The sequence below is a fragment of the Puma concolor genome, chromosome A3 (genome assembly GCF_028749965.1).
Source record: "Puma concolor isolate L17-30 chromosome A3, mPumCon1.1.hap2, whole genome shotgun sequence".
Taxonomy (NCBI): domain Eukaryota; kingdom Metazoa; phylum Chordata; class Mammalia; order Carnivora; family Felidae; genus Puma; species Puma concolor.
Genome location: NC_141669.1, coordinates 61,845,704 through 61,871,071, shown reverse-complemented (window position 1 = coordinate 61,871,071; position 25,368 = coordinate 61,845,704). Strand labels below are relative to the sequence as shown.

At 40.4% G+C, this 25,368-nt stretch overlaps 1 protein-coding gene and 1 long non-coding RNA gene across 2 annotated transcripts; one reads left to right on the top strand and one right to left on the bottom strand.

Moving 5' to 3' along the window:
• Window positions 1-1,712: 1,712 nt before the first annotated feature.
• Window positions 1,713-16,614, bottom strand: LOC147582498 (uncharacterized). The gene is made up of 3 exons (XR_015248729.1): window positions 16,185-16,614; window positions 6,236-6,357; window positions 1,713-1,915 (listed from the first exon to the last, which is right to left on the bottom strand). It is a non-coding gene; the product is annotated as an uncharacterized LOC147582498 (long non-coding RNA).
• A 74-nt stretch (window positions 16,615-16,688) lies between these two features.
• On the top strand, window positions 16,689-19,008 carry DEMA1 (DPM1 ER membrane anchor 1). The gene is made up of 4 exons (XM_086699837.1): window positions 16,689-16,754; window positions 17,360-17,473; window positions 17,575-17,755; window positions 18,532-19,008. Exons 3-4 carry the CDS (start codon window positions 17,612-17,614, stop codon window positions 18,751-18,753), a joined length of 366 nt encoding a protein of 121 aa, XP_086555963.1. The 5' UTR covers window positions 16,689-16,754; window positions 17,360-17,473; window positions 17,575-17,611; the 3' UTR covers window positions 18,754-19,008.
• The last annotated feature ends 6,360 nt before the right edge of the window (window positions 19,009-25,368 follow it).

Here is a 25,368-nt window from a genome sequence, read left to right as displayed (position 1 = left end):
AATGATATTAGTCAAATTCTCTATTTCTTATAGGAAACTCCTTTGTGAGAAGAAATCTCTCAGTTCCGTTATCCCGAGGTAGCGATTATAAGAGAAAAAAAGAAAAGGGTCTGATTTCTCCCCTTTATTTATTAGTTTTTGTTGTTTATTTTCGAGAGAGAGAAAGCAGAGGAGGGACAGAAAGAGAGAGGGAGACAGAGGATCTGAAGCAGTTCTGCAGACTCTGCACTGTGCAGAGCCCAGTGTAGGGCTTGAACTCACGAACCATGAGATCATAACCTGAGCCAAAATCAGATACTTCACCCACTGAGCCACCCAGGCACCCCACCTTTATTTACTAGCTTTAAAGATGAGTTGGCTCCCTAGCACCCTCCCAAGATGAATAAGGAAGTTTTGTTTCACGTTGTTTAAAAGGGTGGATCTTTTAAGGGTTGCTGTAGGTAGGGAGCAAGAGGGATTCATACATTGCTTGTGGGAGTATAAACTGATACAACCACTTTGGAGATCTACCTGCGACTTGTCTGAACCATTCTGTATAGCCGATGTAAGTGAGTGCTATATCCATCAACAGATACGTATAAAAATGTTCATGGCAGCACTATTTATAATAGCCACAAACTGGAAACAACTCAAATGATTATCAGTAGAATGGATAAATAAATTGAGGTATAATCATATAATGGAATAAACATATCAAAGAAAAAAAGAACAAGATATTGCCATATACAACAACATGGATGAACTTCAGATGTAACACTGAGCAAAAGAAGCCATCCACAAAAAAAGTACATACTGTATTATTCCATTTATATGGGACTGATAGGCAAAGCTAATTTATAGTGATAGAGGTCAGAATAATGTCATCTTTGACAGATACTAATTAGGAGGGAGTAGGAGGGCTTAGGGGAGTATTGCTAATATTCCAGTAGCCAGAACTTACTATATATAAGTTATGCTTCAACAAAAAGGTTTTAATGTTTAATTGGGGGGGGGGTGGAGAGGAAGAGAGAGGGAGACAGAGAATCTGAAGCAGGCTCTTCGCTGTCAGCACAAAGCCTGATGTGGGGCTCAAACCCATAAACTGTGAAATCATGACTTGAGCCAAAGTTGGATGCCCAACCAACTGAGCCACCCAGGCACCCCAATAAAAAGTTTTTTAAAAAGGAATACCAAAGTAAGGATATATATCTGTGTTGCTTATATGAATAAAGACTTTCTGTAAGAAAACACAAAAAAACTAATATCAGTGGTCTGGGGAGAGGTAGGGCAGGGCAGGTTGGGAGACGTTTTTGCCATAAAACCTTTTCATATTTAAAAATTTTTGAGCTGTGTGAATATATTATTTTTTTAATTGTTTACCTAGTAGAATCCTATCTCCAAATTGATCTAGCCTGCTTTTTGTCACACAGGTGTCTAGTGTTTGTTTCCCAACCTTTTTCCTCTTTTTTCTGACAATCCTGAAATATGACATATGGAACAATTATTGAAAAACTGACATCATTACTTTAAATAATGTTTACTAAAAGTCCTAAACATTGAAAGCTCAAATATTCTACAAAAGACAGTGTATTCAAATGTCAAACTATTATGCATATGTTAATTATAGGAAATATTCTGTGTCTTACCTGGTCTGACTATGGATACCCTGCAAGTTGTGACTGAATTTGCCCCATTTGTTCATAATAAACAGAATCAGCTGGAATAGAGCAATGTTACTTACAACATCTTTTTATTCTCTGTGAGAAATTATTCCTTCTCAGATAGGACTTGTCTTGGTCAAAATGGCAATATTTAGTTGTAGACATCTTTGGAGGATGCATGCCCGAAAGCAAATCGGTGTCAGTCTTCTAAAGAGTCCTCTCCCTCTTACTGACAATGATCCAGTGAACTTGAAGGGCCCATAGCAAAAGGGGTACTGAGGAAGAAGTCAGAGTGAAAAGAATAAGTATAGCAGAATTTCTAGTGGGTGGGACCAACCCACTAGATAACATGATAAATTATAAAGATAAAGAAATCAGCCCATCTGTAAGCCAAAACAAAAATCAAAACAAAACAAAATCTCTTCTCACATATTTAGTTAAAAATTTAAAAATTATTCTTAGTGTATTACCCTCGTGAACAAACACGATACATTTACAAATCTTCAATGTCATACTTTCCTTTGTTTATCTGAACAAATACCATGAGTTCCCTTCTTTTCTTTTCTTTTTTTTTTTTAATTTATTTTGAGAGAGAGAGAGCATGAGCAGGGGAGGGGCAGAGAGAAAGGGAGAGAGAAAGAATCCCGGGCAGGTTTCACACTCAGTGAGGAGCCTGACGAGGGACTAGATTTGAGGTTATGACCTGAGCCAAAAATCAAGAGTCGGTCACTTAACCAGCTGAGCCACCCAGGTGCCCCTCCAAAGGCAAATCTTAAAGGGGATTTGCATATATTCAGATATAGAAGAAAGCCTGTAATTCTGATATGTTAAGAAGCTGGGTTTGGTAATTACCTTTTATGACCCTATGGGTTGTCTTAAATCAGGTAAGTGGTTGTTCTGTCCCACTTGGCATAGGCTGGTACTGTAGTCTGTGTGTTTGTGGCCATCCAAAATTCATGTTGAAATACTAACACCTGTGGTATGCTATTAGGAGGTGGGACCTGTGGGTGATTAGATGAGAAGGTCAGAGCCCTCATGAATAGGATTAGTGTCCTTATAAAAGAAGCCCAGGAGGGCTCTCTCTCCCTGCTTCTATCATATGAGGACATAGCAAAAAGATAGCTGTCTCTAAACCAGGAAGAGGGCCTTCACCAGCCATTAAATCTGCCAGCACCATGATCTTGGACTTCCAGAACCATGAGAAATAAGTGTTTGTTGTTTATAAGCTACGATATTTCTGTTAAAGCATCCCAAACAGACTAAGACAACTAGGATCACTTACTTGGGCTGGAATTTCCAAGATGGCCTTATTCACATGTTCAGTGCCTCGTGGGAGCTGGGCCTCTCTAGCTGCAAGGTAAGGCTTCTTCCCTGGTGCTTCAGGGTTCCAAGAGAGAGGACGAAGAGGCTGACAGGCCTCTAAAGGGCCAGGCCAGAATTGACACAGCATTTCTTCTGTTATATTCTATTGGCCAAAGCAAGTCACTTGCTGACTCAGATTCAAGGGCAAGACAAATGACTTCCCCTCTTGGTGGGAGGAGTGGCGTGCATATACATAATCTACCACAGTAAGAAAAGTGGGGGATGCAAATCTTTGCTTTCAAAATTTAGCTGAGGTTATTTGCATTTTAAGACAAACAAAATGCCATTTAAGAAACAACTAACCTTGGAAATAATAAGGGTAAAGAGATTAGAAATCATTATCATTATCAGGGGTAGAGGTGGTGCCTGGGTGGCTTGGTTGAGTGTTCAACTCTTTTTTTTTTTTTAATGTTTATTTCTTTTTGAGAGAAAGAGAGAGCACAAGTGGGAGAGGGACAGAGAGAGAGAGAGAGAGAAAGAGAGAGAGGGAGACAGAGGACCCTAAGGGTGCTCTACGCGGTCAGCACAGAGCCCGATGCAGGGCTCAAACTCGGAACCATGAGATCATGACCTGAACTGAAGTCCCACAGTTAACTGACTGAGCCACCCAGGCGCCCCAAGTGTCTGACTCTTGATTTCAGCTCAAGTCATGATCTCAGGATCATAGGATCAAGCCCCGGTCGGGCTCCGTGCTGAGTTTGGAGTCTGCTTAAGATTCCCTCTCTCTCTACCTCTGCCCCTCTCCCCAACTCACACCCTCTCTCTAAAAAATAATAAATAAAAATAAAAAATTTTTTCTAAAGAAATCATTTTTGGGGAATTTTATACTTGAGAGGATGAGAGTTGCTGACTGGCCACGTTAAAGTGGAGGAGAGAAAAGAGAGGGAGAGATATAATTTCTGAAAGAAGGGTTTAGCAATGTATTTCTCTTGAAACACAGAAGAAGGGAGAGAGTATTTATCATCTGAATACTTACTAAGGGAATAGAATTCAAACACTGGCAAAAGTTATTCTTGGTGTATTGGCTTCCCTGCCTCTCCCTCCAGCATGGCAGAAGCAATAGGGAATGGAGGGAGGATAGGAACCCAAACCCTTTCCTGTCCAGACCAAGTCCCCTACCAGCTCTGTGTAAAGGGTTTACTGAAGGCTTGGGGTAACTAGAGGGAATTACAATATGGTGGAGGATCCTCAAATTGGATACTAAATATGATGGTTCCCAAAGGCCAAGGAAAAGGAAAAAAAAGAACCCTTCTACAGGGATGCTAGTCTTGCTTTCTTGTCTTAAAATCTACCTTTTACTTCCTCCTCTCAAAGAAAGCACTCCATCTTTGATCCTTCCCAGTGCACATCTTCACACACACACACACACACACACACACACACACACACACACACACTCACACACGCCAAGATGCCCATGTGTGGGTAAGAAATAAAGCCTTCACAGACAATGAGCCTGTCACTCTCAGCTGCTCAGAGAACCAGCAGGTGTTGTGAAATTACCATCTTCTTTTACCCTATTAAACTAGGTTAAATTCTTAATAGCAATAGCAATAACAAAATTGTCGACCACTTTCCGTGTACCAGATGCCTTTCCAACCACATCTATATTAGTGCATTTAAATCTCACAGCAATCCTTTGGGTACAGATATTATCTCCATCCTTGATGTAAGGACAGTGAAACACAGAGAGGTTAAGTAACTTCTCCAAGGTCACACAGGTAATCAGTAGAAAAGCAGGGATTCACAGCCTGATAATTGCCAGAACCACACTCGTGAGCCTGAACCATGCAGCCTCTCTTTTGCAGGGCTTCCTCTCCTACCAACTTCTCTGTAAGAAAGTCAGCAGTTGACAAACTCATCCTCTGGTGAGGGTGAGCCTCTGGGCAGGTAAGCACTGTTGTCTTCTAGTTGCATATGTGTAAGAAATTAGGAAGGATACTTTTGTTAGCAGTGGCTATTTCTGGATGCTGGAATAAAGGGCAACTTATTTACCTTTTTAAAATATGTATTTTCTTATAATTACTATATATTTCCTCAGTGATTTTTTAGAAGCTCCCCACAGTCTTTATTACTCTTTTAAGCCCCCTAACCTCCTGGGACTAACAGGAACACAGATGAGCTTCAAGAACAAGGTATAACTTGAAAGCATTGCTTCAGATACAAAGTGTATCCACAACACCCTGATTTATTGGACACCACTGTGTAGAACAAACATGTCTCTTCTCCAACTCTCAGTATGGCACCTGGATCTGTATTAATGAAGAACAAGGTTCTTTGTGGGAGGGAGTGCAGTTTTCTCTGGGGTAGCAAGTAATTTAACCAACAGGTAGGAGGGTGGATGTCTCAGGGCCATAATGCATGCCTCCTGTCATGGTTTCCACAGTCCTGGGTACTATAGTAATGCTTCCCACAGACTGCTGTGTGTGCCAAAGCCCAAGTCCACAGCTGCTTGAGTTGCCTATGAAAGTATCTATGAAAGATGTCTCCAGAACTAAAAAAAAAAAAAGAAAAAAAGAAAGAAAAATGAAACCTTTAGTCCTTCCATCTATCTTAGCCCGTGTGAGGCTGCACTGGTCCAAAGTAGAGCATGTGCAACTGATTCCTGGAAATAGAGGCCTGTGGACTTTATGGGCCAAGTGGTTGGGCTTTCCAATGGGGCAGCCCAAAAGAAGGGTCTCAAGGGTAATTTTCATGAAGGCAGATTTAAGTCACTGGATGAGTGGCTTAGAGTCCAGCCCCTCTTGGGCCAGAGTTGGAGGTGATGTGCTTTCCTGACACCAAGTAGGAGATATGGTCAGGTTGCACAGTACTGGGTCCTGCTAGGGATCCCAGGAAGAATGCTATAGCAAGGCATGGGCATTCCTTAGGGGCAGGTGTTAAGGGTAGATTAGGTTGTCCTTTGGGGATAGCTCTTGGTTCTGCCAAGAGTGAAAAAACTAAAACTTAGCGACATTCCTTTGACCTAAGTTCTGGGCCTCAGGAGATGTAAGACTCTTGGGATGGAGGTACATCAGGCATCTTTTTTCTTTTAGGTTCTAGAGAGGTCTTGGTTTTCTGAACATATTAAGAGCACCTCCAAGAAAAGCATAGCCAACTTTAATACATAAACCCCATTCATAAGAACGCTAATTCTTAAAGGTACCTTAGTGATCTTTACAATAAATGAAAGCCATGGTGAGTCACATATTGAAAGGATCATCTTGTGATGTTGAGAGACAAAATGGACCCACCTGGACAGATCCACTTGGAGACAGATCACTACTCGCTACAGAGTCTTGTTGGTCCTCCTTCCACATATTCCATCACCAAAGCTATGTTCTGGGTTCTATTAAGTGAAGTCAGTCAGGTGTGGCTACAGAAGAAAAGACAGGAAAGGCTCAGGAAAACAATGTTTATTATACTCACAAGTCCTGGAGACTCAGGAGACAGAGCACACCATGCAGGGTCACACAGGAAAGCGCCAGTGTCCGTTAAGAGGCAAAAGGGACAAGAGTGAGGGGAGAGCTGAGGCCATAGACTTTACCAAAGTTTCTGTAGGAAAAACAAGGCAGGGCAGAGTAAACAGCTTAGCATTGGCTAATCTGAACAATTTCTTTTATATATATATATATATATATATATATATATATATATATATATATATAGTTATTTATTTTTAGAGAGAGCACAGGCAGGGAAGGGGGGCAGAGAGAGAGAGAGACTGAGAATCCTAAGCAGACTCCTCGCATGGTCAGCACAGAGCCTGATGCAGGGCTCCAACCCATGAAACCATGAGATCATCACCTAAGCTGAAATCAAGAGTCAGACACTTAACCAACTGAGCCACTCAGGCGCCCATAATCTGAACAGTTTCTATGGGCTCTAAGCTATAGGGATGGTTTCTTGTTGCTTAGTGCCCAGCCCTGGGATGATCAAGGCGAGGTATGGCTCTGGATTGGTTAGCTTGCAAATGAAAGACATGCTTCCAGCTGAGCCCTTTGCTGTCTCTAAGAATTGGCTAGCCTCAGGATAGGTAGTCTCCCCAGCCAGGAAGGTTTTCAAGGTATCAAAACATCATACAGGAAATAAAAAATATAAACAACACAGGCTATTGCTGCATAACAAATGATCCCAAATGTAGCAGCTTAATATAAACATTATCTCATAGTTTCTGTGAGTCAGGATTTCAGGAATGGTTTAACTTGGTGATTCTGTCTCTCTGGAGGTTGCAGTCAAGATGTTGGTCTACAGTAATCTGAAGGCTCAGTTGAAGGAAGATCAGTTTCTAAGGCTACTCATAGGAATATTGCCAAGAAGCTTTTTCCCTTGCTAATGATTGGAAGGAAGATTCAGTTCCTCATTACATGGCCCCATCCACTAGGCTGCTTCACTGTTCCCACAACATGGCAGCTGGCTTTCCCCAAAGCAGGCAATCCAAGAGAAGAGGCAAAGAGGAAGTCATAATGCATTTTATCACCTACTCTCAGAGCTCACAGGTCCTCGCTTCTGCTACATTTCATTTGCTAGAAGTGATTCACTAAGTCTCGTTCACACTCAAGGAGATAGAAAGGGTATCAAAAAAGTAAAACCATCACAAAGTCCAACACCAACTTGATCTCCACAAAGTAAGCCTAAGGGCATTTTAGCAAAGGTCATACTGTCCTAGTTTGCCCCAGATCCAATGATTCAGTCTTTCAAAGACCATGAATTTTAAACCATGAAACTTCTCCCATTTTTAGATTAGAGATCTAGGATTTGAGGGTTAATCTGTTTTGGGGTCTGTACAAAGTGGAGGCTTCCAATTCCCCCAGAGTGAGGTTTCAGAAAGCTGTGCTTTAAAGACTAGGGGTAGAATGACAGGGTATAGAGATGGGTTGGAATGTGTAAGATAGGGATGCTATCAACCCCTTGTTTGTAGGGTGGGCTTTCTTCTTATAGCTACCACTGTAGACTGGCTGTGCTGTTTATCAAACATTACCAAACATCACTGTAAATAAAGGAAAAGTAGGTGAAGAAAAAGAGGAGGAAGATGGTTTAAAACGTTTGAGTAAATCAATAGTGGAAAGGTAGAAGATATGGAATTAAAAATTTAAAATATGTGTGTTCCTTTACTTTAAAGAAAATGTGGAATAAAAAAAATGTGTCTCTCAAATTCCAGTAGTGGGTCATCCTACAAGATATACAGCATACCTGATTAGTGCTCCTAAAAACTGTTTAGGTCATCAAAAGTCTGAGAAACTCACAGCCAAGAAGAATCAAAGGAAACAAGACAACTGATTGTAATGAAATATCCTGCATAGAATCCTGGACTAGAAAAAGACATTAGATAAAAAGTATGAAAAACTAAGGAAATCTGAATTAACTATGGACTTTAGTTTATAATAATGTATTGATACTGCTTCATTAATAATAACCAATGTACCATACTAAGGTAATGTGTTAATTATTAACTGGGTGTGAGGTATATGAGAACTCTACTATCTTCTCAAATTTTCTGCAAATCTAAAAATGTTCTTTATTTTTTTTAATGTTTTATTTATTTTTGAGAGAGAGTGCAAGTGGGAGAGGGGCAGAGAGAGAGAGGGAGACACAGAATCTGAAGCAGGCTCCAGGCTCTGAGCTGTCAGCACAGAGCCCGACACAGGGCTCAAACTCATGGACCATGAGATTATGACCTGAGCTGAAGTTGGACACTTAAGCAACTGAGCCACCCAGGTGCCCCTCTAAAAATGTTCTTTAAAAAGGCTACTGAGGGGCACCTGGGTGGCGCAGTCGGTTAAGCGTCCGACTTCAGCCAGGTCACGATCTCGCGGTCCGTAAGTTCGAGCCCCGCGTCAGGCTCTGGGCTGATGGCTCGGAGCCTGGAGCCTGTTTCCGATTCTGTGTCTCCCTCTCTCTCTGCCCCTCCCCCGTTCATGCTCTGTCTCTCTCTATCCCAAAAAAAATAAATGTTGAAGAAAAAAAAATTAAAAAAAAAAAAAAAAGGCTACTGAAACTAGTATGTGTTTTTGCCCAATACCGACCAGAATTCTATACAGAGAGGAGAACATCTCTCTGAGCATTGGCTTATCAATGATGTGCCGTGAACATTTGTGCTTTGAGCTTGAGAAGGTAACAGAAAAATTAAAAATTATTAATCAAATTTAAGTAAGTTCCTACTAAAATTAAATTGCTCAAATGGCAGAGTTGTGATTCTGGGGTTTCTTTTCATTCAAACAGAGTAGTAAAGGCTCTTGTGATCAGAAAGACTTGACATCTGCAAGAGAAACTTTAACTTCTAGGCCTAAGACAATTGCTTAGAATCAGGGGAAAAAATGCTTTTATAAGAAATAGTTCTTTTTTTCTGAAAGATGTTTCTTTCTTTTTTTCTTTTCAGAAAGAGAGCCCACATGAGTGAGGGAAAGGGACAGAGGGAGAGAGAGATTTTCAAGCAGGCTCCACGCTCAGCAGGGCTCCATCTCATGACCAAGAGGTCATGACCTGAGCCAAAATCAAGAGTCTGACACTTAACTGACTGCACCACCCAGGCGCCCCAAAACATGTTTCTTAAAATTTAAGTCACATCACCAAGGCATGTTTTGTTCTGACATTTTCGCCTCCCCAAAGGAAACAAACAAAGAAACAAGACTATTGGGCTCTTCAGATGATTATGATTCCCCTTTTACAAGTTAATAAGACAAATTGTTTTAAAAAATCAAAGCTTTTTTTTTAATGTTCATCCATTTATTTTGAGAAAGAGTGCAAGCAAGGGGAGGAGCAGAGAGAGAGGAAGAGGGAGAATCCCAAGCAGGCTCTGTGCTGTCTCTGTGCTGACAGCCAGAGCCCAGTGTGGGGTTCACTGTGAGATCATGACCTGAGCCAAAATCAAGAGCTGGACGCTTAACTGGCTGAGCACACCCACCTCCCAAAATCAAAGTGTTTTTTTAACAGTTTTATAAACCTAAAGCAGAAATTGCTTTTGCCTCAACTAAGATTAATAGAAGACTAAAGCCAAGAAATTAGAAATAAGGTATAAAAAAAAAGGGGGGGCGCCTGGGTGGCGCAGTCGGTTAAGCGTCCGACTTCAGCCAGGTCACGATCTCGCGGTCCGTGAGTTCGAGCCCCGCGTCGGGCTCTGGGCTGATGGCTCAGAGCCTGGAGCCTGTTTCCGATTCTGTGTCTCCCTCTCTCTCTGCCCCTCCCCCGTTCATGCTCTGTCTCTCTCTGTCCCAAAAATAAATAAACATTGAAAAAAAAAATTTTATAAAAAAAAAAAAGGGAATAAATAGAAGTTAAAAGTAATAAATCAAAACAAAAGATATTTGGAGCCCAAAAACAGTGAAACAAATGGGTGAGATATAAAGAGCCAGAAGCCAATAAACTTTTGCAAATAAAAAATTAGTATTTTAATATCAGAGTTTAATCTACATATTTATGTATAAATATGACCACCGATGCTATTTATAAAGGCAGTAAGATGTCCAGTAATAAGAAAATAATTGTAACGCTTTTATAAATTGGGGAAATGTGTATGTATTTAAAAAAATCATCTTTTAAAAAATTTTGTTAGTTTATTTATTTATTTTGAGAGAGAGGGAGCGAGTGCAAGTGGGGGAGGAGCAGAGAGAGAAGGAGAGAGAGAGAATCTCAAGCAGGCTCTGCACTGTTAGCACAGAGCCCTTTGCAGGGCTGGAACTCATGAACCTGTGAGATTCTGACCTGAGCAGAAATCAAAAGTCAGACACTAACCGACTGAGCCACCTGGGTGCCCCTAAAAAAAAAATCATCTTTTTGAAGATTATCAGAAGACATTGGGGAAATGTTCATAATAAAAATGGTAAGTTTAACAAAGTACATATATAGTGATTCTAAGTTTTTTAAGTTATAAAAATACATATGTGTTTCCTCAAAATGTTAAACATAGACTTAACCATATGACTCAGTAATCCTGAGTCATATATGTATACTTTCATATATATCCAAAAGAAATGAAAACTTATGTCTCTGTAAAAACATACACATGAATGTTCAGAGCAGCATTATTCACAATAGCTACAGTAGAAACAATCCAAATGTTTATCAACTGATAATGGATAAAACAAAATTTGATATTTTTGTTATTTGCCAAACATTATTTGGCAATGAAAAGGAATGGTGTACTGTTAATGCTACAACATGGATGAATCTTGAAAACATTATGCTAAGCTGAAAGAGGCCAGACATAAAAGGCCACATATTGTATAATTCCGTTTATTTTGAATATTGAGAATAGGCAAATCAATAGAAACAAAATAGATCAGGGGGCCATGTGCTGGCTCAGTCGGTGGAGCATGAGAGTCTTGATCTCGGGGTTGTGAATTTGAGCCCCATGTTGGGTGTAGAGATTACTTAAAAATAAAATCTTAGGGGCGCCTGGGTGGCTCAGTCGGTTAAGCGTCCGACTTCAGCTCAGGTCACGAACTCGCGGTCCGCAAGTTCGAGCCCTGCGTCGGGCTCTGGGCTGATGGGTCAGAGCTTGGAGCTTGCTTCCGATTCTGTGTCTCCCTCTCTCTCTGCCCCTCCCCCGTTCATGCTGTGTCTCTCTCTGTCTCAAAAAAAATGTTAAAAAAATTTTTTTTTTAAATAAAATCTTAAAAAGAAAAAAATGGCAATAGTTAGTGGTTGCCAGAGACTGGGGTCTGACTGCTAATGGGTAAGGGGCTTCGTTTGGGGATGATAAAAATATTCTAAAATTATACTGAAGGGGGCTGTACAACCGTCAGTATATGTAATACAAAAATGTCAGTATATTTCAATAGTTTTTACTTCTAGATGTTGGAATTACATCAGATTTTATTTTCCTTTTTTTTTTTTTGGCATTTTCCAAATTTTCTGCAAAAAACACAAATTTATTTATTTATGTATTTATTTATTTATTAATGTTTATTTATTTTTGAGAGACAGAGACAGCGTGAGCAGGCAAGAAGCAGAAGGAGAGGGAGACACAGAATCTGAAGCAGGCTCCAGGCTCTGAGCTGTCAGCACAGAGCCTGACGTAGGGCTCAAACTCATGAACTACAAGATCATGACCTGAGCTGAAGTTGGCCTCTTCACCGACTGAACCACCCAGGTGCCCCAACACAAATGTTATTTAAAACAGTTACTGGGATGCCTGGGTCGCTCAGTCAGTTAAGTGTCTGATTTTGGCTCGGGTCATGAGCTTGCTGTCCGTGAGTTCGAGCCCCACGTTGGGCTCTGTGCTGACAGCTCAGAGCCTGGAGCCTGCCTCGGACTCTGTGTCTCCGTCTCTCTCTACACGTCCCCTACCGCACTCTGTCTTTGTCTGTCAAAAATAAATAAACATTGAAAAAAAAATTTTTAAACAAATCGTTGTTCAATCAGTGTTAATCCAGGTGTAATCTCTGGGTAGGTATTTGTCCTTAAATTGCCACTGGTCTGCAACACAATACAGAAATTGAAAGTACATACCTAGAAACTTTTAATAACTATTTTACATTGCTGTAACATCCAAACATATGATCACTCTAATAATTCTGTTTTGCACAAGTATTGGTCCTCAGTGGATTGGGAGAAAAAAAATTGAAACCTGCTTCTTTGCTACAGATAGAGAAGCTCTGCCCTAGGAAATTCCTAATGTTTTATCAGAAAATGTTTAGATCAAAGGCTATGAGTACAGAGGTTGAGGAAAGCAAGTAAAAACTAAAACAGATTAAAATAAAATATGTAAATAACAATAACAGTACAAATGATTAGAGCAAATTGTGTCTTTTAAAAGAGATAAAAGCAAAAAGCTTACTGGCTGAACAAAATCAATTGAAAAACCACTCGTGTTCCAGTTAGACAGCAGAGGTGGGCTTGGCTTCACCTCCCACAGCAGCATCCCCAGAAGGAGATAGTGCTCTCATCCTTTCAAGCTCAAGCTTCCAAAATAAAACACCAAAGGAAGTCCCCTATTTGCCTCTTGATAATGGTTCCTACTTCTTGTTAAGGGTGCTGGGTTGTCACAGGGGTGGGACCAACGTAATGTGCAAAAGGCTTGGTCTGTACACACCCTGGGGGAAACTTGCTCTTCTGAGGTGAGATGGAATGTCCTCTTACTTCTTCCCTGGGTTGGAATCACAAGGTCAAAAAGTCTCCTGGGGTGGGGGGCACCTGGGCGGCTCAGTGGGTTTTGGCTCAGGTCATGATTTCATGGTTTGTGAGTTCAAGCCCCAGGTTGGGCTCTGTACCGATGATGTGGAGCCTGCTTGGGATTCTTTCTCTCTCTCTCTCTCTCTCTCTCTCTCTCTCGCCCCCCCCCCCACCCTTGCTTGGCTATTATGAATAATGCTGCTGTGAACATGGGTGTACAAATATATCTGTTCCAGTCCCTGCTTTCCTTCTCTCATGAATATACCCAGAAGTGAAGTTGCTGGATCGTATGGAACTCTATATTTAATTTTCTGAGGAAGTGCCATATTTTTTCCCATGGTGACTGTACCTTTCACATTCCCACCAACAATTCACAACGGTTCCAACTTCTCCACATTCTTACTAACACTTGTTATTTTTTTTCTTTTTTTTTTTAAGTAATAGCTTTACTAATGGGTGTAGTGGTTATTTCATTGCAATTTTGATTTGTTCCTTAATGATTAGTGATGTTGAGCATCTTTTCATGTGCTTATTGTCCATTTGCATATCTTCTTTGGAGAAATGTCTATTCAAGTCCTTTGCCCATTTTTGTTTTTTTTTTTTTTTTTTTTTTATATGAAATTTATTGTCAAATTGGTTTCCATACAACACCCAGTGCTCATCCCAAAAGGTGCCCTCCTCAGTACCCATCACCCACCCTCTCCTCCCTCCCACCCCCCATCAACCCTTAGTTTGTTCTCAGTTCTCAACAGTCTCTTATGCTTTGGCTCTCTCCCACTCTAACCTCTTTTTTTTTTTTTTTTTTTTTGTTCCCCTCCCCCATGGGTTTCTCTTAAGTTTCTCAGGATCCACATAAGAGTGAAACCATATGGTATCTGTCTTTCTCTGTATGGCTTATTTCACTTAGCATCACACTCTCCAGTTCCATCCACGTTGCTACAAAAGGCCATATTTCATTTTTTCTCATTGCCACGTAGTACTCCATTGTGTATATAAACCACAATTTCTTTATCCATTCATCAGTTGATGGACATTTAGGCTCTTTCCATAATTTGGCTATTGTTGAGAGTGCTGCTATGAACATTGGGGTACAAGTGCCCCTATGCATCAGTACTCCTGTGTCCCTTGGATAAATTCCTAGCAGTGCTATTGCTGGGTCATAGGGTAGGTCTATTTTTAATTTTCTGAGGAACCTCCACACTCCTTTGCCCATTTTTGAATTGGTTTTTTTTTTTTTTTGTTACTGTTGAGTTGTAGGAGTTCTTTATTTATTGTGGATATTAATCCATTATCAGATATGTGATTTGCAAATACTTTCTCACCACTGAGTATGATGTTAGCTGTTCCTATATATGGGTTCCTATATATAGGGGTTCCTATATATGGGCTCTATTATGTTGGAGTAGGCTCTATTACTAATTTGTTTAGTGTTTTTCATCATGAAAAGGATGTTAAATTATGTCAGATGCCTTTCCTGAATCAATTGAGATGATCATGTATTTTTCTCCCCTTCATTCTGTTAATGTGGTATATTACATTGATTTTTCTGTTAAGCCATCCTTGCATTCCAGGAATAAATTCCACTATGTTGTGGCATAATCCTTTCAATATGCTGCTAAATTCAGTTTGCTAGTACTTTATTGAGGATTTCTGCTTCAGTGTTCATAAGGGAGATCAGTCTTTAGGTTTCTTTTTTTGTATTGTCTTTGGCTTTGGTATCAGGATAATGCTGGCCTCATGCAATGAGTTAGGAAGTATTCCCTTTTCTTCAATTGTTTGGAAGAGTTTGAAAGAGATTGGTTAGTTCTTCTTTAAATGTTTAATAGAATTCTCCAGTGAAGCCATCTGGTTCAGTGCTTTTCTTTGTTCAAAGGTTTTGATTATTGATTCAGTCTCATTATTATATTTCTATTCAGATTTTCTGTATCTTCACAATTCTGTCTGATTGTTTTTCTAGGAATTTTTCCATTTCATCTGGATTATTCAATTTGTCAGCATACAATTTTCATAATACTCTCTTAGAATATTTTTAAATTTCTGTAGAATTGGTAGTAATTTCCCACCATGTGTAATTTTTGAGCACACACCCATGTGCAAGGTGCCCTGGGTTAGGTTCTGGAATCCATCTTCGAGTATCATGACATCAGAAACTTCTAGTCCAGTGTACTTAAAAATGTGATTTATGGACAAAGTTGGATAACCTTACACTTTTCAGAATTATGTTAACTATATATATAAATTTAACATCGATTTCCAAGTTACATTCAATGAAGGAAAATGCTTATGATAGTCTTACTAGCCCTTACTTGTTGCTAAAGGTCTCTGGTCTCAGACTATATCTGGTACAAAGTCTTGGAGGCAGGACCAACTAGCATCAGTGCCCTCTGGTCCAGCACTGCTCATGGCACCACACACATTCAAGCCCAGTGTAGGAATGGGGCCCCTTTTTACTTTCTATTCCGTGTGGTATCCACACAGTAGATGACACAAGGCACACTAGTCTTAAGGATACAGTTTGATGGGTTTTTACATAAGTCTAAATGTGTGTAACAGTAGATCAAAAATAGTCCCATCTTCCAGGAAAATCCTTTATGTGTACATGAGACATGGGAAGATTTGGGCTCTTAAAGTTTCAGTCTGGCAGCAGTGTAGAGGAAGGAGAGTGATATGGGCTCTGAGTCTTTATCTGGGAGCCTTGCTGCAGGAAGCATCTGTGAATTCTGACTCTGCCAGGAGTGGCCTAGATGTCCCCATGTTCTAGAAATCAGGGTTGGCCTGAACCCTCCAACAAGCTCTACTTGTACTTACACACACACCACATACATACATACCACACCTGCTGCACAGACCCATCCATTCAACATTTGTAGGCTTTGCAGATTCTGATTTGGTGGAGTATCCAGTGATAAAAAAAACCGTAGTCCTCGCCCTTCTGAAGGAGAGCCAGTGTTACTACAGCCCAGAGACCCCCAAGGGCTCATTTTCTGACTCTTTTAGATGTGGTTGGCAGTACCTGCCATATTCCTTTGTACCTTCCTTTGCTTCTCAGAAAACCCTAGCTCTGCTCCATTGTGGGCATCACTCACTCACCTGAAGTGAGGTTGGGGGCAGGATCATCATGACTCTGATCATCTTGCTCTGCTCCTGCTTCCTCAGCCATAGCTACTAGAGGTGCCAGTTTGCTTATTTGTCCAGAAAGTAGGTCCAGGGATGTGAGATTAGAAAGATATAGGCTATTTAGCCTGGAAAGCACCCATTAGGAGGTAACTAGATTACTCCAGAGAGGGATTTTATAAGAAGGAAGTGGACTGATTATTCATTGTCTGTGAAAGAAGCATAAGAGAAACAGGCTCAGGTTAAGAAAGGAAAGCTGGTGTTCAGAGAGCAGAAAGAAAATCCTTGTGCAAAGAGTAGTCATGGTGGTGCCACATGGCCTCCACCCCAGCCCTCTGAGAGGACAGATAGCAGCCCAGAGGAGAGTTTCGTAGTTCTCCTGACTCCGGTGATGGGCAGGGTTGGGCTGGCACTCTGGTCCTGCTAACTGAACGGTTCCATGATTCTATGATGTCACTGAAGAGAAAAGAATGGGGAGCTGGGCTTGGCTCCAGCTGCTCCAATTCCTCTCCTCTGGATTCTTGATAGTTTTCGGGGTGAGGGGAGGTGAGCTGAGCCGATCCCACGTGTCCCAGCTCAGTCTCCCCTCCAACCACCTGAGCCCCCACCATATTTATGGAGAGAAATTAGCCAGTGTGAGTCAACTTCATTGAAACAAGCAGAGCATCTTTTATGAAGTGGATCAAAAGGACAACAATGAAAATAGCCTTGTGTTCTTCTGTTTCTAGAAAACGTAAAGAACAAGAGAACTACATTCAAACTAAGCTGGAAAAGAATATTGCATGATCTGTGACTGTGAGAGTAGATGAGTCTTCTGGCTAATCCTCTGGCCTTTGAAATCACCGCAATCACTTTCTTCATCCTCCTTCTAATTTGCTTCATTTGCATCCTCCTTTTATTGGTGGTTTTTTTATATAAATGGTATAAATCCATGCTGATAAATTGGGATCAGATTTCAAGTCATGCTAGCAAATGTATCTAGAAATAATCTAAGTCAATTTATGATAGAGCCAGTAACGCCATAGCTACCTACTTTGTCCATTTAGGAATTTTAGGAAATCTAATTTCCTGTTTAAAAGTGATGTTCTATGCCAAGCATTCAATTCGAGGCCATTCTCCTTTTTCTGAATTTTTTGCTTATTCATTTTCAGTTTCCAAAGCAAGAAAGATGTACAGACAGAAAAACGCCCTTGTGCAGATGGTAATGGAGGTGAAGGTTGTTTAGCTGCTAATGTGGAGGCGAACATTTCAAGAGACCAAGAAAAGTAAGTCTGTATCGTAGAATGTTGTAGAAAGTCATTTTGGGGTATAGCAATGGTGGCTAACACGCCTGAATTTCTAAAAATCCTGCTGATCGATTATCTAGGACTCTCCTGACACAAATCATAGACTTGAACGCACCCATGAGGCCTGGCATTCTTGTCCAGAGACGGAGTAAAGAAGCGTTGATCACACCCTTAGAAGAGAAAGAAAACATGGAAGAAGAGGGGGAGGACATAGTAAGAGAGAAGCAAGAACCTAAGAATGCTGAAGGAAATGGTCAAGAGGTGACGGACTTTTCTACTCTCAAGGGGCCGTTTAGAATTTGTTTAATTGAAAAGGTGGTAAATGACTTGGCTGGGTCCAATGACATGGCTTTGCCTGCAACTTAAGTTTTTACCTGAAAGGAGCATCGTGTCTGCAGTCATCCAAACCATCTTCTTAGCTCATCAGTCTGTGTTATTAAACCAGTCATACGTGCCAAATCTAGACACTTTCCCATTCTTTACTCTTACATTTGTGTTGTTCCTAATAGTTCCCCTTCATTGTGCTTTCCCCAGAATCCTAAGATCTCAGACCTGGAGGAGTCCTTGGAGATCATCTAGGGATCCAGTCCTTTCATGTTACAGATGAGAAAATGAGATGAATTGCTCAAGGTCATTCTTCCCCCATAGCCAAGCTCAGGACCAGGCCCCACACCCCCGTTTTGGTTCCAGGCTCCTTATACAACAGCATACAATCACCCCTGCACCTTCTCGAGCTCCCTGTTGGGGTTCCCTGATAGGGACAGTTCACATCTTCCCTTACACAAGGCCTAAGCCCAGAGGCAGAATGACAGTGCAGGGGGCTCCTTTGTAACCATAGAAATATGAAAATGAGATCATGATGGATTACTGCTGCTTTCCTGTATCACTTAGAAACACTTCTTCTGTTTCTCACGAACAATGCTTCTATATTTAATTTAAAATACAAATTAAATTAAAAATATAAACTTAGGTGTTTTAAAGAAGGGCTTGTTGCTTTCGTAAATTAAGCATTTGACTGTTGCCCCATTCTCTTGCAGGATGATGATTTGCAAAAACCACCCATACCTGTCACCAGAAGTCAATCAGCTGTTGAAAACCACAGAAGACCTTTAAAAGGAGTGACATTTTCTAGGGAGGTAATTGTTGTGGACCTTGGGAAGGAATACCCGAAACCTCAAAGCTACCCTTTAGAACATAAAGAGAGAAAATTAGCTCAGAAAAGTGTGGGTAAACGAAATGTAAACTTAGATGAACAATGAAATGAATGGGGGTACAAGATCATGATGAAATGGCAAAGTATGGGGAATTAAGCAAATACAGATAGTATTTTACCTTTGTGCAGAAACAAGTGGGCTACATGCAAAATTTTTAAGTAAAATACCCAGAGCTTGAATATAGTTTTTTTTTTAACTCGAATCTGAGTTCAAGAAATGTATTGTATTAAGTGTCCTTAAAACACTATCTACTCAAACACTGTTCTAACATGTGAATAAAGTTATTTGTGTTTGTGCAGATGTCTGTTAGGCAAGTCATATTTAAGGGGAACTTTGGGGATAGCATGTTTTTGATGCTGTCATCACAGGCATTCATGACCAAATTACATTACTGTTATCATCATGGAAACTTCCAATAACAAGGACTAGGATCTCCTACTACATAATCCCTGTTGAACTCAGTCCTCAAACCCTTATTGTACTGACAGCTGCTTTGTTTTTTTTTTTAACATTTATTTATTTTTAAGAGAGAGAGTTAGAGCATGAGTGGGGGAGGAACAGAGAGAGAGGGAGACACGGGATCTGAGGCAGGCTCCAGGCTCTGAGCTGTCAGCACAGAGCCTGACGCAGGGCTTGAACTCATGGACCGTGAGATCATGACCTGAGCTGAAGTTGGACAGTTAACCCACTGAACCACCCAGGCTCCCGAACGGACAGCTGCTTTGTAAGATTGCTAGAAAAAAACCCTACCGTCACCAACAAAACATCCTGTTGCTTCAGGCGAGTCCTGAGTTTACACTATTCTTGATTTCAGTAGTTTAAAATCTGCTGTCCATATGTGGAATAAGATAGTATAGGCCATTAAATCATCCAAACTGCTGCAGTAAACATTGTTAAATGTGTAAGAGGCCATGAGAGAGATAAAAAGCAGAAGGGGTGCCTGGGTGGCCTAGTTAGTTAAGCTTCTGACTCTTAATTTCGGCTCAGGTCATGATTTCGAGGTTTGTGGGTTCAAGCACCGCATCGGGCTCGGCACTGACAGTATGGAGCCTGCTTGGGATTCTCCTTTTCTCTGTCTCTCTCTCTGCCCCTCCCCCAATCACTGCTCATGTGCCCTCTCTCTCTCAAACTTAAAAAAAAAAAGCAGAAGGGGAGCCTGGGGCGGGGCGGGGGGGGGGGAGGGGCTCAGTCAGTTAAGCAGCTGACTTCAATTCAAGTCATGATCTTGCAGTTCCTGAGTTCGAGCCCTGCCTTGGGCTCTGAGCTTACAGCTCAGAGCCTGGAGGCTGCTTCAGATTCTGTCTCTCTCTCTCTCTCTCTCTCTCTCTCTCTCTCTCTCTGCCCCTCCCCTACTTGCTCTCTCTCTCGCTCTCTCTCTCTCTCAAAAATAAACATTTTTTTTAAAAAGCAGAAGACAGAAGACATAGCATTTGATTCAGGGTCTAGCACATTGTCATGTGTATGACACATGCTCAATGTTGAGTGATTGAAAGAGTAAGTGATACATTTAGAATGTGACTAATTCTAAATGAAGAGTACTGACACCCTTTGATATTGAGAGAAGTCCTTGTAGTCTGGGGTTGTTCCACTGTGAGAAGGAACTTAATGAATGGAAGGATTGGATAATACAAGCAGAAGGAAGAGTGTTTTTCAGCTGGGGAAAGGCATAAGCCAAAACAAAGTGAGAATGTGGGTCAAGTTTGGTGGACCCCAGTTACCTGGGGCTGTAGGTTGTCATTGAGAGTTGAGAGAGAACAGTGCAGTGTAGTGAGGAGTCAGAGTAAGGTCACTCTTGGGATTCTAGGCTGGAGGTATAGGGTGGAGAAGGGATAAAAGCAGTATGGACTTCAGGGAAGAGGCGGGGATGGTCTACAAAAATATTCAGAGCCCATGAGCTCTCTACCAGCACTTAAAAATCTGGGTCTTTCGGGGCGCCTGGGTGGCGTAGTCGGTTAAGCGTCCAACTTCAGCCAGGTCACGATCTCGCGGTCCGTGAGTTCGAGCCCCGCGTCGGGCTCTGGGCTGGTGGCTCGGAGCCTGGAGCCTGTTTCCGATTCTGTGTCTCCCTCTCTCTCTGCCCCTCCCCCGTTCATGCTCTGTCTCTCTCTGTCCCAAAAATAAATAAAAACGTTGAAAAAAAAATTAAAAAAAAAATTAAAAAAAAAAATCTGGGTCTTTCACCTGATGATAATATTAAAAATTTTTTTTAAATTGTGGCAAAGTACACATAACATAAAATTTACCATCTTAACTATTTTTAAGTGCATAGTTTAATAGTGTAAAGTACAGGGGCACCTAGGTGGTTCAGTGGGTTAAGTATCCAACTTCGGCTCAGGTCATGAACTCATGGTTCGCGAGTTCAAACCCCGAGTTGGACTCTCTGCTGTCAGCACAGAGCCCGGAGCCTGCTTCAGATCCTCTGCTTCCCTCTCTCTCTACCCCTCGCCTCCCCTGCTCATGTGCTCTTTCTCTCTCTCAAAAACAAATATTTAAAAATAATAATAGTAATAATAAAAATAAAAGTAAATGGTGTGAAGTACATTTACCTTGGACAACCACCACCACAGAGCTCTTTGCATCTTGCAAAACTTGTAACTCTGTGCCTAGTAAGCCTAATCCTTCTTTCAGCCTGCCCCAACTCCTGGTAAGCACCATTCTACTTTTTGTCTCTATGAATTTGATTACTCTAAGTACCTCATATAAGTGGAATCACAGTATATGTGATTATTTCACCTAGCATGATATTCTCAAGATTCATCCATGGGTCAGGAACTTCCCTCCTTTTTAAGAAAAATTAAAGTATAGTTAATACAATGTCACATTAGTTTCAGGTGTACATCATAGTGATTCAACAAGTCAACACATTATGCGGTGCTCACCACAAGTGTCGCTACCGTCTGTCATCACACAACACTATCACAATACCCTATATTGTACCTTTTATCTCTGTGACTTATTCATTCTGTAACTAGAAGCCTGGACCTGCCCCTCTCCTTCACCCATTTACCCATCCCCCCTCTCTCCCCTCTGACAACCATTAGTTAGTTCTCTGTGTTCCTGGGTCTGTTCCTGGTTTTCATTTATTCATTTTGTTTTTTAGATTCCAGATAGAAGTGAAATCATGTGGAATTTGCCTTTCTCTGACTGACTTATTTCACTTAGCATCATACCCTCTAGGTCCATCTGTGTTGTCACAAATGGCCAGATCTCATCCTTTTGATGGCTGAGTAATATTCCACTGTGTATATGCGTATGTGTTTGTGTGTAATATATACATACACATCTCACATCTTTATCCATTCATCTATATCTGTGCACACTTGGGTTGTTTCCATATCTTGGCTATTATAAATAATGCTGCAATGAACATAGGCATGCAGATATCTTCTCAAATTAGTGTTTTCACTTTCCCTGGGTAAATACCAAGGGAATTACTGGATCACATAGTATTTCTATTTTTAATGTTTTGAGGAACCTCCATACTCTATTCCACAACGACTGTACCAATTTACATCCTCACCAGCAGGAACAAGGGTTCCTTTTTCTCTACATCCTCACCAACTTGTTATTTCTTATCTTTGGGATTCTAACCATTCTGATAGATATAAATGTATCTCTCATTTTGGTTTTGGTTTGCAGTTCCCTAATGATTATTGATATTGAGCATCTTTTCACGTGTCTATTGACCATCTGTTTGTTATCTTTGGAAAAATGTCTAGGTCCTCTGCCCATTTTTTAAAAGGATTATTTATTTTTTTGATATTGAGTTATATAAGTTCTTTATATGTTTAGGTATTAGGCCCTTATCGAATATATCATTTGCAAATATCTTCTCTCATTCTGTATTCTTTCATTTGTTTTGTTGATGGTTTCCTTCAGCTGTGCAAAAGCTTTTTTTCTGGTGTAGTCCCAATAGTTTATTTTTGCTTTTGCTTCCTTTACCCAAGGAGAAATATCTAGAATAATGTTTCTATGGATGATGTCAGAGAAATTATTGCCTATGTTTTCTTCTATGAGTTTTATGGTTTCAAGTCTCACATTTAGGTCTTTAATTCATTTTGAGTTTATTTTTTGTGTCTGGTGTAAGAAAGTGGCCCAGTTTCATTCTTTTTCATGTAGCTGTCAGTTTTCCCAGCACCATTTATTGAAGAGACTGTCCTTTCCCTATAATATAAAGAATTCCCTTACTTTGTAAGCCTGAATAATATTCCATTTGTATGTACATACCACATTTTGTTTATCCTTTCCACTTGTGTTGCTTCTTTTTTCTTGTGAATAATGTTGCTATGAATATTCACATCTTTATTTATTTATAAATTTATTTATTTTGAGAGACAGCACATGTGCATGAGCATGACTGAGGGAGGGGCAGAGAGAGGAGTGGGGAGAGAGAATCCCAACCAGACTCTGTGCTGTCAGCGCAGAGTTCAATACAGGGCTCAATCCCACAAACCATGAGATCATGACCTGACCTGAAATCAAGACTTGGACACTTAACCAATTCAGCCACCCAGACACCCCTATCTAAAATTTTAATATAAGACAATTCAGAGTTATGTGGATGATGATTTATTGGTGTGTATTCCTATATGATGTCATGGTTTCGTTGACCATATCTGCATCTGTATTTAGGGCACCAAATTACTTTGTCACAAGCTGAAGAGAAAAGATTAGAGGAGGAATTAATATGTAAATCATGCATCTATGTCAAATGAAGACCAATTTCCTGGTGATTGACTATACTAATTATGGTTTTGTAAATGTTCCAGTAGAAGAAAATGGTGGGATCGTTGGCCATCAGTGCCCATGTTACTACAGGCACACGGAATTTCCAGTAGGTCATTGGTGCCACAACTATGGGGTGAACAGTAGAACAGTCAAAGAACAAATGTTAATTTGTATTTTCTTGGTTTTATGCTTTTGTTTGTATTTGATTTGTAAATTTGTTTTGTCTTCTGGTTGCATGAGAGCTCTAAGGATTAGAAGTTGATACCTGGTTTCATGTTTCTACATAGTAATGGGAGGGGGCAGAGGCATGAGATCTTTCCTCCAGGATTAGGTTATCAAGAGTAGCAACCAGAAGATAAATAGAGATGGCTCTAGGGACAATTCAGGTTTGAAGGATGAGGATCCAGGATAGGGAAGTGGCAGCACACAAGGAGATTATGAAGAGAGTAACGAATGTCAGTTTCTGGTGAGATGTGGGAGGAAAATGAGGAGGGCACCAAGATGACTTCTGAGTTGGGATACTTGAGGGACTGTCCGAAATAGGAAAGTCCAAAGAGGGGACTAATTGGAGAAAAGAGATCAGCTGGTTTTTAAATCTGTTGAATTTGAGGTATTTGCCAGAAATTCAACTGAAGATGCTCAGTGATCAGTAAAGCTTTCAGAGTCTGTTTCCATCTCCTAAGCCATGGATTCAGGGAAAAGTTGAGCAATTCTTTCTCAATACCTAATGGTGCTTCTCTTGCAAACTTGCTACCTTTCCTCTTTAATTAGCTGTTGACCCAGGGACTGTCTTCAAATGACTACTCCAAGCAGGACACATCATCCAAAAGCCAAAAGGGAAACTTTGATATTGGACTATTAAAAAAAAAAAAACCAAAAGCCTTCTGTTCAGCAAAAAATAACATCAAAACGCTGACAGCAAACTGGGACGATTTTTAGAAAAAAAAATTTTATACTGAAGTAATTTCAAATTTATAGAAAAGTCGCAAGAGTAGTACAAAATCGTGTGCCTTAACTCAGATTCCCAGGTTAGCAGTGTACACATTTGTTTTATTATTCACAGTCTCCATGTATACGTATTTGTGTCTTGTAAGCATTTGAGAGTAAGACGCAAACATGCTGTATCATTTACCCTTAGTACTTTAGCCCATACTTCCTAAAAATTGGGACATTCTTCCATATAACCAAAGGTCGACCATCAGTTAACATTGATACACTATTGTCATTTAACCTACATTTGAGATTTGCCAGTTGTCCCATTACATTTTTCTAAAATCCAGGATCCAATTCAGAATAACGTTTTTCATTTTGTTGTGACATCTCTTTGATCTCCTTCAATGTGGACCAGTTCCTCAGCCTTTCCTTGACTTTTCTGACCTTGACCTTTTTGAATATTGCAGGCCAGTTACTTTATAGAACGTCCCTCACTGTTTGGGTCTGCCTGATGTTTCTTTCTTTTGTTTTAAGTTTATTTATTTATTTATTTTGAGAGAGAGAACGCAAGTGGAGGAGGGACACAGAAGGAGGAAGAGAGAGAGAATTCCAAGCAGACTCCACAAGGTCAGTGTGGAGCCCCACTCAGAGCTCAAACTCACAAACTGTGAGATCATGGCCTGAGCCAAGACCAAGAGTCAGAGGCCTGCCTGATGTTCCTTTATGATTAGGTTCAGGTCATGGATCTTTGGCAGAAATATTCTAGAAGTGATTCTGTGATCTCAGTGCATCATATCAGGAGGCATGTGCTCCGAATTTGTCCCATAGATATAATGTAATTTAATTTTTATCACTTGGTTAAGATGGTATCTGTTGTTTAAAAAAAAATATATGGTGTCTGTTGGATTTCTCCACTGTAAAAATAATAAGTAGTTTTTACTTATTGAGAAACAATTTTATTTTATTTAAAAAAAAATTTTTTTTCAACGTTTATTTATT

Excerpts from the sequence above, each read along its gene's own strand:
- DEMA1 (XM_086699837.1), top strand. The coding sequence starts at position 17,612 with ATGAGGCCTGGCATTCTTGTCCAGAGACGGAGTAAAGAAGCGTTGATC. Across the intron at positions 17,756-18,531 it reads CTGAAGGAAATGGTCAAGAG|GATGATGATTTGCAAAAACC; the intron begins GTGACGGACTTT and ends ATTCTCTTGCAG.